Here is a 13,573-nt window from a genome sequence, read left to right on the forward strand (position 1 = left end):
GCCCTACTCAGGTCGGATTTCTGTCTCCCCAACCAAAGCAGTCTCAGGTCCCGCGTGATTGGACTGGAGCAGAAGCTGTGTTCCACTCACCAGAAGTCTCAAAATCCTGTGGCGGGGGTCGTGGGTAACTGGCGGGTGTCATAAACTTTAGTTCTTACTGTTAGCAAAATCACCACAATCACCATCATCATGTCCATTCCCATTCCTATCATCACCATCACTAACATCATCTATTACCAACATCACCAATAGAATGGTTACCAATGTCCAACTTCTTTAGTATGTATCAGGAGCTGTTTCAAATATTTTATATTAATTTGGCTCTTCACATTCTTCAACCACAAATCAGTAATGCTATCTCTCTTATTTAAAATATTTACTGAAATGAGAGGCTCATTACAGGTGCAAGAATCTTATTATTAGTAGTACAAAGCATTACCTTCTAGGCTAAATGTTGTTGGTTTAAAAAAATTGAAGAATAACAGTTCTAGAATTTTCTCATTAAAAGGAATTAAAGTGTAATTTTGCCTTGTCTGGGGATTTGCATGGTTTTTAAGCCTGAGTTTGTAGTTTCCATAATCCATATGCCAAAATGTAAAAGGGTAATTGTTGCATGTGTGAGAGGGTCAGGGGGCGTGATCTCTCTGTACTTGCCTGTCTTGGCTGAGGGTCTCAGCAGCAGTTTGAAATCACCACTGTCATCATTTCTGTATGTACCGAGGCAGGAAAGGTGATATGCAGTGTTTGTTAGCTGTAGACTCTGAATTATACATGAGATTTCCAGATCCCAAGGTGCAGTTTCCTGTGAGATGATCATATGTGCTGTAGCATAATCATTAGTATCCTCAAAATGTACCGACTTAAAGGGGATAAAGTACTGTCACATATCTTATCACACTTAACCTATATTTTATAGAGCCGAGCCTCCCAGGTTAACCCCCAGGTGCTGCATAGTATGGTTTTTTTTTTTTTTTTTCATTTAGTAGGTTTTGCAGTAGAGAAGGAGAGAGAAAGAGAGAGAAAGAGAGAGAGAGAGAGAGAGAGAGAGAGAGAGAGAGAGANAGAGAGAGAGAGAGAGAGAGAGAGAGAGAGAGAGAGAGAGAGAGAGAGAGAAGTTAAAGACCTGTGATGCCCTTGAAATCAGGAAGCATGCTGGAGTTGGTGTTCCCTGAGAGCAGGTTGATTTTTGTTTGTTTGTTTGTTTGTTTATCTTTGTTGGTTTTCTGCATGACTTTTTAATGGACAGTACATAGCCTGGTGCTAGTATGAGATGCTTGAATGAGAATCTCAAAGGGTGATTTTCTCAAAGGGTGAAAAGCAAACCTTTAAGACGAGGCTTATCTGTCATAGGCAAGGCTTATCTGTCTAAGGCTATCTTGAGTCTTAGATTCGGTTCTACAGGAGGAAGCTGGCATTCCAGAAAGCGTAGGGCTGCAGGGTGTCCTACTTGTGTGGTTCAATTCTCACCCCAAGGCAAACAGACAGTTTAAAGTGATTATATGTTGACAGTTCCTTCAGCCACCTGACAGAAGGTAACATAAAATACTAAAACCCAAGCCAGGAATATTTTCTACATATTCCATTTCAAACAAGATGAGCTCTAAAATGAAAGAGTCAGGCTCAAGGAAAAGAAAGAAAACAAGCCACCATCGATAATGTTCAGCATAAACAACAAACTGCACAATCACAAAGCCAGCTGGGTGATAGTGAAAGCCTCAGCATAAAGATTGATTTAAAGGATTAAAAGGTGAATAGATAAGGGGATATCAAATTGACTAAGCAGATTAAAAGGAACAACACTGAATTCTAGACTAAAATATAAGGGCAATTTAAAATGATATGAGAGACTAAGGCAGAATGAGACACAGCCCAACACAGAATTAATGAACTTAGAGTTATATGGGGAATTCACTGAAATTTAGCAGGAAAAGAATAAAAAAGACATAGATCATGTGACACAGTAAGACAACGAAATAAGAGAGACCCTGTCCTGTGACCCAGCTAGAAGTCTGAGAGCAAACACTGATCTCCTGGCTCCTTCTCATTTTCTGGTTTGTTCTGTCTTCATTTGTGTCTAACTTGTCTTCTCTCTGCAACATGTCTCTGTACAACTATCTAGGTAAAACTATCCTCCCTTTTCTCTCTCTGTGCCGTCTTAAATAGCTTTCCTTCTCTGTCTTTTCTCATGAGAATTAGGCATATCCTTTTCTATCAAATTTCTCTCTGATTAATCACATTGTCGGCCACTCAATTAGACACCACTTTCAAACAGGGGTGCTTTTTTTTTTTTCTACAAACTAACTTTATCTTCCTTGTTTGGGATTAAAGGTATGTTCTAAGGGTATGTCTGTATTCCAACCAGAGGGATTAAGGGTGTGTTCTAAGGGTTGAGCCACACCCTAAGTAGAAACAGTTTTTCAGTAAATAATATAATCTCTGGGCTTCTCTGGGTTCACAATATGTTCAAATATCCTGCAACAAATAGTGACTGTGCAGATATGAATAGGTGATAGAATTGGAGATGAGGAATTTATCCTATATTATATAATCACAATGTAATCACTATCTAATCATACCAGTATACAAAAGCACATAGTTTTTGATGGGTCATATGGAAAGATTTGTAGACATCATATCTTCAAATGTTGAGATTAAATAGCTTTACAGAGTAGAATTATTTTTCAAATAAAAGGATAGTTCTATAATTGACTGATTGAGGCAGTCTTGCTGTGTGGTCAAGGCTGGTGTTGAATCCTTGTGTTCTAGTTTCCCTTACGTTTGGAGTACAGTATAGGTTTCATGATACCTAGCTTGAACATTTGAAATGAATTAAAATTAATTTCAGAAATATCTGAGCATAGATTTCTAGTAGATACTTGAGGAGGTAAAGCAACTAGCCTACAAGGGATAGACAGAATTCTGGAATAAGTGTGGGGCAAAACAATTTTGACTTGTCAAAACTGGGTTTAAAACTATTTAGCAACAATTTTATATTTCAAAACATGCAAATAATTCCAATATTGATTTTTTTAGGAAAGTACTTAAATGTAAATTATGGACTTCTCATAATGCTGAGACACAGCATTGACAAATGAATGCCTATAAGCATTGCCATGGTTGGAGTTTATTAATATGAATAAAGACATCTACAAGTATATATATATACACATAATGATTATACCATGGGAGGTTGAAGATGGCAAAAACTGAATATTTGTTTAGAAATAAGCATCAGTGTATGAAAAGATCATAGCTATGTACAAAGTAGTGAAGCCTGGCAGAAGGAGAGGCTCTATAATGATAACACTCAGATTAATTGTATCTCCTATACCCATACATTTAGGTCATGCATTATTTTCTACACATCATAAATTATCTACTAAGATAAGTATAACAATGTAAGAAGCAACAAGACTGCTCAGATTGGCTTGGGTACAATACCCAGTCAGGAAGTAGCTTAGCAAGGTGAGCAGTGCCAGGCATATCAGGAAACATGCTCTCATATACAGGACAGCCCAGAGTTTCTCCTTCCTGCCCTATAGCTCATACGAGGCTTAATCTTGCATGTTCATGGTCCATTCCTGTGATCCCTATGTCATATACAGTACTGTGTGCCTTATTGTTGGAGGCTCTTCCTTCTTGTCATTCCTCGATGTAAAACATTCTTTCTGTCCTGTAGGTCATAACTTCTGTGCAGAAGCACCTAAGTGTGGAGAAAACTCGGAATGCAAAAATTGGAATACAAAAGCGACTTGTGAGTGCAAGAATGGATACATCTCTGTCCAGGGCAACTCTGCGTACTGTGAAGGTAAGGTCAGCCAGGTCTTGTGGGGAAGTGGTAGAGAAGTTTATTTCCAGTTACTACAGATATGGATTTGGCTATGCAAGGGCATCCATTCTCATGGTTTATCCAGCAGCTTCACGTGAGAAACTAAGGGCTGTGTGAGATCATACCGTCTCCCCACTGTCCACACCAACACCAGGGTAACCACAAGCACAACACTTTCATTCTAATGATTGGAGGGGAGAATCATCTCCAAGGTCATCATGGGATGTGGCAAATGAGTTCCCTTTTTCAAATAAGGGATCAGAGATTGGCTTAGATCCAGATTTCATTTTCAATTCCTGAAGGCAGAATTATTTTTTCAGTTGATTTCCTCAAAGGATCATTCGTGAGCTGTCACTTTCTGGTCATTATCAAAAATTAATGGGACTGACAGGACTTATGACTTAGTCCCATGAACTGACACTGTTACGATGGGGATGTGGCCTCAAGTCCAACCTACCATCTCTTTGCCTTGTGGGTACATCCCTTTCTCCCAAGCTCAGCACCTCACATGCTGCTGGTGAGCATTGCACACATGTACTCTTTTAGCAGCCAGAGGGGTGGGGCTTGCTCTGACCACGTCTAATATATCTGAGCCTGTCCTTTTCAAAGGCTCTCCCTGGCTCCTCCCCTTTGAGCAGAGAAGTTCTATAAGGCAGAGTCATGATTGGTCTGCTTCTCTGCTCCTCCTGTTTCAATTCGGCCACTCCTTTCATCTTTGTTAGCTGAATATCAAGCTGTGGTAGCCTGGGAGAAAGGCAGATTTCTCAAACTGAACAAATGGGGCAGTGTCTATTCACTATCACGCACATGTAGCTTGGTTCTAAAGTGGGTCAAGTGTTCTTAAGGTACAGATGGTGCTCATAGGTAACAATAATGATAAATGCCTGTTCAGTCTGTGTTCTGTCTTGCTGACCCCTGTTTAACATTTTGACTTCACTCAAAGAGCTATTCACTTCTTTAAAAAAAATTATCTGCTGATTCCCAGTGATGGTTCTGGTGGGTAGTCCTTGCTTTTTCATTTATTCTGGAAGGCTTTCTTTGTTCCTTTCTTCTTAGTCAGTAGCAGTATTCTAACCTGTGAGCTTCCTCCCTCTTTTTAATCCTTTTATTTTGCATTTGTGCTTTTGCTTTGAACTTGATTCACATCCTTTGGGAAAATAAAGTTACCCTTTTGATTATGAATATTTTCCATCCACCCTTAAATTCTTCTTAGCTATTTGTCAATTTGGGGAAGAACATTATAAATGTCAATACTTCAGATTAAGTGATTTCTTTATATTTCTATCTTATGTTGTTTTCCACTTAATCAGGAAAAAAGCCTCCACGTGAAAATCCTTTTAATTCAATCTCTATGGGAAACACTTCCAAACTAGGTAGTGAGCTGATGGAGTTATGCTCCTATCTTCTGCTAAATGTTGGGTTGAACTCTGAGCCATTATAAAAGTGATAGCAGAATCCATGTATACTGACCCCTAGGGCCCATGTGCATTTGAGACCTAGAAGAAATGGGAGTAATGGCTGCTGTGAATGCTTGCTGTGACTCTTTGATTCTTTCTTCCTTGATTCAGATTTTTATTATATAGAATTGGCTCCAAGAGAAAACAGTGGTATTAAAGTTGCCCTTTCTGTGGGAGGCCTTTAAAAAAATTAGTTACACTGTATGACGGCAGGTCTGACTCACTGTTTTCTTGGAATGCCTCTGCCTAGTTCACCATCTGGATCTGTCTCCACGCCAGCATGCTTGCTTGGTACCAGTGGTCTAGATCATAGGGATGGCTAGGGGCTGTAGACATTTCTCTGCCATCATAGAGACAGTCCAGAAGGTCCACGGAACTTAACAGACCCGTTCTAAGGAGGAATATAAGTAATAAGGAGGAATATAGGGCATAACAACAGAACGCTGGAGCTAAAGCAGGAACTACATGTTGGGCATCCAGAGGGAACTCAGGACCACATGTAGTGGATGCCAATGCTTAAGAGCATGTGCTCATCATCTTGAACACATCGAACTTGATCTTTGGGTTTACATTCGGTGGTTACATGATACTGATACAGTGTCATACATGATACTGATACAGTGATACATCATACTGATACATACATAATACTGATACAGTGTCATCTAGTGGAGAACCTTAGAGGTGAGTATCAGAAACCTCCAGGGATGCATTATCTCACCATAGCTTAGAGACAACTAGAGATGCATAAACTGTAATAAATGAATGAAAATGACCTGGATTATAAAACCACAATGAGCAAGATTAGCTTGAAATTAAAACAAAACAGTACACACACTGCCCAGAAATCTTGAAAGATCCATCCCAGATTCTCAGAAGACAAAGCACAAAAGGTATTGCACTTTCTTACCTTTGTCCCACGGCAGCAGAGCTCTGGTGTATTAAAGACTCCTGGTCTTCAGAAGGTATAAAACTGCTGAGGAGATGTCAAAACTCCTGACCAATCAATGGAAGATAATAAAACCTTCTGTCAGCTGTAATACAATTCACCAGGTTTCATTTTTGCCTTGTGAGACTGGGGCAGGCCCAGTCCTCATCCTGAAAACTTCGTTCATTGGATTTTTTAGTGTTTTAAGGATCTGGTTGGCTGGGGATTTCTCCCCCTGTGATAGCATTTTTACTGAGTGGGTTTTAGGTAGTTTCTGATACCTTCCTGTGAGTTATAACCAGTGTCTGGTATAATTGCCATGCTAGCTGTCCTGTTGGCACCCTTACTACTGAATTTGGAGGCCGAGCAGCATTTCATGAACCGGAAGGAACTGGAAGGGAGGAATAATATGATGTCCTTTGCATCCTGCAGGATGAGAACTGATTGACAAATGACCTTTTAGTTGACCTGAGTTTCCCAGGATCCGTTTGTGTTTGTTACACTTATGGAGGCTTAGAATCTGTGAGCACATGGCAACCCTGGCCATTGTTAGCCCCACTTTACCCAATGCAGCCATTGAGACTCAGAGAAACCCAGCCATGGCAGAGCTTAGTGATTTTCTACTCCGGTTTTTTCCTGATGCTCTGGTGGTCTCTGCTCCTAATCCTCCTACTGTTCTGATCTCCTATTGGAGTTCAAAATATCTTCTTTTTTCTTGATTCATCCCGCGGACATCCAGGTTAGCTAAAGAACTACAGTGGGATGGGGCTAAGGGACAGCTGAGTTCTTAAGAGAATGCAGTGTGTACCACAGCTACCACAGCCATGTCAAGAAACTCAGGTCTGTAACTCCATCTCCAGGGAGATCTGCTGCCTTGTCTATCTACAGTCACAGCACTCATATACATGCATGTAATTAAACATGATAAAGATAAACCTTTAAAAAAAACTGGCTCAGGCATGATGGCACTTGTCTTTAATTCTAGCAGGGTTAGAGGCAGGTAACTCTCTGAGTTCTAGGTCAGCCTCGTGTTTTAGATCAGAAATACCATGTCTCAAAGAAAAAAAGAATAGAAAACCAAGCAAACAAGCTGCAAGTAGACATGACCCAGATTATTTCTGAATGAAGACTCTAACAATTTTTGCAAGTTTCTATCTCTATTATTCTCTTTCTGGCACAAAACCTCATCATATATCAAGGGTTTTGTTGTTGTTGTTGTTGTTTAGTCGGGCTTCTAGAAGAAAGATAACATGGAACAATTGACATCTGACAGATGATGAGTAGATTTCTGGTGCAGGTCATATGTAATATTTTATACCATTGACATTTGCCTTGATGGTGAGGGACAGTCACCTGTTGCTTTTCTATAACTGAGTTGAGTTTGCTGATAGACCCTGATTAATTGATCCAAAGCTCTTCTATTCAGCAGAGATCAATATTTACAATAAAAAAGCAGTGTTGAGAAATCACCAGGGAAAGTCTAAAAGACAGGAGCTAGCAGTCAGGCAGTAAATTGTTTTGTATATGTGTGGTAGAATACAGTTGCAATTTAGTGTTTGGTTATGCCAAATCCAGCATAGAAAATTGGATTTCCCAGTTCATATCCCAATGAGATGGAACATTTACCAAATTTCCCAGATTGACTAAAGATTGAAAAGATTGTGTTGATCATCATCATCATTATCATTATCATCATCATCATCATCACCAGCACAAGCTCCTGGATTGTGTTCTCTCAGAGGTCAGTACTTTGAGAACCAAATTTTATTCATCTACATGTTATGGTAAAACTGGCAGATGACCAGGGAAAGTGCCTTGAGATGGAAGGACTAGATTAAATCAGTTATGCAGGGGGGTATGGGACACAAGCCATTGTCACTTACAAGGCTGTATGTGCTCTTTCCTCAGAAAGCACAAATGGAGCTCTTTATGGGAAGAGTTTAGCACGCAATGGCCTCTGCTATGTGAATCTAATAATCACATGTAGCAGGTATTCAGAAGCATTGGATACACACAGGCACTGATCAGCAATGTGAATCATAACTTCTCTTTTTAAATAATATCTTTTATTTCCCAAGATTATGTTATAATTATATCAGAGCAATAACTTCATGTGATTGGAGGTTACGATGGATGCATGGGCCCGGTTTTTTTTTTTTTTGTTTGTTTGTTTGTTTGTTTTTCAGTAGTAAGAGACCTGAAAAGTTGCTGGGAAACAAGAGTTCAAATGGGAAGTGGCCTCAGACTCACTCTGAAGGTAGAGATTACCGTACAGAGTCTAGTGTGAGCACACTTCCATAGAAACAAGCCTGCCAGTTCCTGCTTTAGAGAATCCACAGGGACTGGCTCAGGGTGCTTGCTACGCTTCTGATTACCCAAGAATTAATCAGATATCTCTGCTTTCACGTTTTCTTTTACATTTAAGTGTTTTTACATATTATAGCATGAATGGCCCTTGTGATTCACAGAGCCCAGTTAATGTTCCAGTTTGAGTCTATCTCTGAAGTCCTGCTTTGACTAGGGAGGAATTATCCATCTTTAGCACATTAGCTCTTTGCCCTTGTGGCTGGGTATTGGCAGGAATTCCGAATTTTGGATGTAAGAATGCCTCCAGAAGTCTTTCTTCTTCTGTTTAGTCTGCTTGCCTCAGCGAGATAGCCTGTTACCCAAGTGTTTTCTCAGACAGATTTTAGCTTTTGTTTCGTCTGAGTAGCTCTGTCTGTTGTCCTATCTCCAACTGGAACAGCTAGACTCCCTTCCATTTACCTCTGCATCTTTGATCCCAAGGCTGCTTGGGATCAAACCCAAGCACCTAAGATGCAAACACATGTGTTCCTATCCTCCCTCTTACTTGAACCCTTCATAACCCTTCTGCCTTGACCGATGTCAATTTTAGTTGAACTCCCACAATACTAATTCTAAATGTGTTTGCATGATCAGATGATCCCGGTCATTTCCTCCTTGGCTTCACATTTTTAGCACCCAAATGTTTGCGGCATATTAACTGAGTAATAGGGATTAGAATGCTTTCATGATATTGAGTGAGCTATAAACACCAGACAGACCCCAGTCTGTAGCTTGGTTTTGCACTCCATCCCCTCAGTGTGACTTTGTGTAAATTACTAGAGCTTTGAATTTTTAATTATCTCACCTGTAAAATGGGCTGGGAATTCTCCTGTATAGCCTGGAATCAAATGGGACAATGAACTGAGAATAGAGCCGACGTGTTGTAGAAACACACAGTAGAAACATCATTGTTCATTCACACTATTTCCCACTCTTCTTCACATGAATAGGTGTGTTCCACAAACACTGCACAGCACCCTGTGCTTGTCCTGGTCCATATTATCATCTCTTTATCCTGCCCTGACAAGTTTCCTCTTGGAATTAAAACAGACACAGCAAATTAAGAGCAAACTTAAATTCTGTTACCTCTACTTGAGTCAGACCAAAGAGTTCTTGTTAAAGCTTGAGCCCTTCAAACTGTCTGGCACAGTGGTCAGAACAGCAGGGTAAGTGAGCTATTAAAAGCATTCTTCAAAATCATTTGTAAGGCATTGTTTGAAATTTTTCATTATGTTTTTTCAATAATGTGTCAAGTATTGATTAGGTCTCTAGGGTGTTTTTCATAAATGGGATTGTCATGTAGCTAAACTATTGCATTCTAAAACTCCTTGGGTTCTTGCTTTCTCCTGGGTTGTAGTGCTTAACTCAGCTAATAGTACACCCGTCTACTTGGTTGTTCCAATCACAGAATGTTGAAACTGCTCATGAATTCAGCCTTTTCCAACCTTCATTTCAAATGACCACCTATTTATTGCATCTTCATTGTGTCAGCCCTTGTCTGGGTCTTCTTTGTTTCTTAGCTAATGATGACCATGGTAGCCACTCTTGCCCCATTTACTCACCTTCCCAACAATATATGAAGGGGGAGCTTTGAAAGCATCCAGAAGTTATGCCATTGCTCTGTTAGAAATTGCCTGATGGGTGCCATGGTTCTTGGAATGATACCGAAATTTGGATCTGGGTAAGACTTGGTGTGAGCTTGGGATCGTGAGCTTGGTATTTCTGTTGACCTCTGCTTTGTGTTCATGCATCTTCAACTTTATTGGCATTCTTTGCATTCTTCCATCAAGTCTGGGTGGTGGTTCTTTCCCTCGCCTGGGATGTTCCTCCCAAGTCTTTGCAAAGTTTTCTTTTTCTCTTAGCAAGCTCAGAAAATTCTAAAATTTTCTTTGAAAAATTGAAAGAACTCCTAACCACCCAGATGAGATTATCTTTTTCAGCCTCTAATGCTTTTGTTGCCATTTTGATATTTGAACTTTATTTTCATCATAGCAATTTCTCTCTAAAAATTCTTTTTCTTTTTTTCAAAATTATTATTATCTTACTTTGTCTTTTTGGAGTATAAACTGCATGGGACAGTAATTTTATTCCTTATTATTTTCAGTCTCTAAGGTAGTGCAAGGTGAATTGCTGGTGAACAAACATGAGTTTAATGGAAGGAAAGAATAAAGGAGGGAAGAGAAGGGTGGGAAAGGATTCAAGTCTCTGTGTGACTGTCCCTTTCTTGTGACAAAGTTGCCTTGTGTCATTCAAGTCCTGCTTTCTACAATGTGAAGTTGCTTTTGCTATGTTTTGCTACTATTCAATCCATGGAATATTAGCACACGTGTGTTACCTTTTCCCCTGTATTATTTTTCTGTTGCTGTGAAAAATACCATGACCAAAAGGAACCTAAGGAAGAAGGGGCCTATTTTAGTGCTTATGGTTTCAGAGAGTCCATAATGCTGAGGACCCATAGCATGGTGGCAGAAGCAGGAAGATGGAAATCACATTTCATTCATAAATAGGAAGCAGAGAAAATAAGAAGAGGGTGAGCCTTGATACATCAAAGTCCATCCCCAGGGGCATACTTCCTACAGCAAGGCTCCATACATAACCTTCCCAAACAGCACCAAGTATTTAAATACTTGAGCCCTTTGGGGACATTTCTCATTAAACCACCATACCCTACTATGAACTAGCTGTCTTTAGTACCTCAAGATGGGCATTTGTCACAACATTTATAGTAAATCAATTGATGTGGGGCTTACAGCAATGACAGCTTTCATTCCTCATTGCATAATCTTTAAAATGGCTGTTTCTAGTCATTAAGGTCTTCTCTCAGAGCTCTGAGTCAGGCCCCCTTTGGTGGTCCATCATGTGTAGTCTGTGATCTTCAAGGACATTGTGGAGAAGGAAGAGAGAACAGAAAGTTTTCACTGTGCCTGTGCTGGTTACATTTCACTTGCTAAAACCTCGTTACCCACCACACTCAGCACCAAGGGAGACTGGTGAACAGCATCTAGCTCTGTGCCCAGGAGGAACAAGAATTTGTGATAAGCAGCTTTCTGATCTTGCTGGCTTTTCTGCTTACTAAATGAAAAAAAAAAGTTCCTCATTAATTTTAATCCTTTTTACTCTTTCATTTCTTGTGTTCTGATGTCAGCAGATATTATTGAGACTCATTCATAGATAGGGTTGGATAACAGGACAGTTTGCCTGCCACAGTGTCATTGTCCTTTTCCTAAGATGTCTCCATGGTGACTACTGTTGCTCCTCTGTGGGGTTGGTTCAACTTTGTATACTTCATATCCCAAAGTGACTTGCCTGATTTTGTTGTTGTTGTTGTTGTCTTGACAAAATTCATGGTTTTATATGCAGTATACATTTGGAGCCTTACGCTAAGCAGAAAGCAGTTTGTGCAAAAAGCTTAACATGCATCTGCAAATGATTTATGTCATCCTAATGGTAGCAGAGATGAGTGTGTGCATAATAGGATGCTGGATAATTAAGGACATCCCCAAATTGTGGAGTTGTAAGTGCCATAGAAAAAGAAAGTGCAGATTGAAGCAAAAATGAATGTAGAAATGGCTGGCCCTGCTTGCCTGGTGGCTTGCCTTGGTGGCTGACAAGCCCCAGATAGTTCCGTTTTCTAGTGTTTTGTGCTCTCTGTTGATTTTCTTGACACTTCCTGAGGCAATGATAGAGTGGAAGAATGTTAAAATGAGGATCAGGAGACCCTGATTGATCCTGGCTTGATCATTTAGCAACTGGGTCACCATAGAATGTTACTTGATCCTTTTGTGTTTCAGTTTCTCATAGCTCAAATAAGTTATGAAACAAGACTTAAATAAAGACAACTGGAAGTGCTTTGTGAAGACTGGTGTAATATAGGTGTGCATTGTTATACCTTTTATCATTTTAATTGGGCAGTTATGTGTCATATTAGCAATCATCTTATCTTTTGCAGCTACTGAACTAGAACGTAGGTCTTCCTGGTCTGTCTATGTACACATACCCTAGATATATATATATATATATTGTACCCATGAGCATACATATTGGGCCATGGTTTTATATTGAGCTGTGGTAGGCTTCATAGAAGTGGGTCTTATATCCAGCCATGTCCTTTATCTGTATCAGTGAACTCTGTTGTTGTCTTGCAGTATGAAGCATACAAGGTTGCTTATATCACAGTCCTGTCAAGGGTGTAAAGCAAGCAAGCCTGGAGCCTTATTTTACTTAGGCACATGCTTGGCTGGGGCTTCTGGGTTGTTAGAATTCTGAAGATGATCAGTGATCTGTCCCACCCTCAGGAACACCAGAGTCTAGAGTGGAAGAAAGACTTATAACCAGATAATGAAAACATAGCAGAACTTATACCATCATAGACTTAAAGACTGTAGTAGGTCTGTGTTGATGGGAGCCATGCATTCTGCCAATAGTACTTTATTCAGGTTACCTGAGAGGCATGGCCAAGAAACTGAGTTCTTAAAGTTGTGAAATGGAAGAGGTGTGAGGAATGGATATCCTTAATGTGAGGGATGAATGTCCTTAGTGTACACAAAAGCACAGAGTGATAGCTTTAATATGACTACAACAAAGAGCAACTGGTAGATATAGCCAATGGTGAGATGGCAGGAGATCCAGGTTGTCCTATAAGCCATGCATATAAACAGTGTACAGACATCACACTAGGTGCAATGAATTCACTGGAGGGTGGAGATCATTCTGGAACTTTATGCTTAGTGCTATCTCATGCTAATAGCTTTCATTTTAATATATATATTATATAATTATGATGTAGTATAGTACTAGTAGACACATATACTTTATTAAATAATTATGTATTTACTTACAGAAAGTACATACCCAAACATTTTTATCTCTAAAGATGCATGATCAAAAAAAAAAAAAATCGGGCTGGTGAGATGGCTCAGCAGGTAAGAGCACCCGACTGCTCTTCCAAAGGTCCTTAGTTCAAATCCCAGCAACCACATGGTGGCTCACAACCATCCTTAACAAGATCTGACT

The 13,573-nt window shown here is 39.8% G+C and overlaps 1 protein-coding gene across 1 annotated transcript in view; it reads left to right on the forward strand.

The window, feature by feature from the left end:
- The window catches only part of Nell1 (neural EGFL like 1), an 807,173-nt gene that overhangs the window by 258,236 nt on the left and 535,364 nt on the right, over nucleotides 1-13,573 (forward strand). Inside the window, exon 12 of the mRNA XM_021166735.2 lies at nucleotides 3,680-3,808. Coding sequence (XP_021022394.1) covers nucleotides 3,680-3,808 — 129 coding nt within the window. The remainder of the gene's footprint in view (nucleotides 1-3,679; nucleotides 3,809-13,573) is intronic.

Source organism: Mus caroli, chromosome 7 (genome assembly GCF_900094665.2).
Source record: "Mus caroli chromosome 7, CAROLI_EIJ_v1.1, whole genome shotgun sequence".
Taxonomy (NCBI): Eukaryota; Metazoa; Chordata; class Mammalia; order Rodentia; family Muridae; genus Mus; species Mus caroli.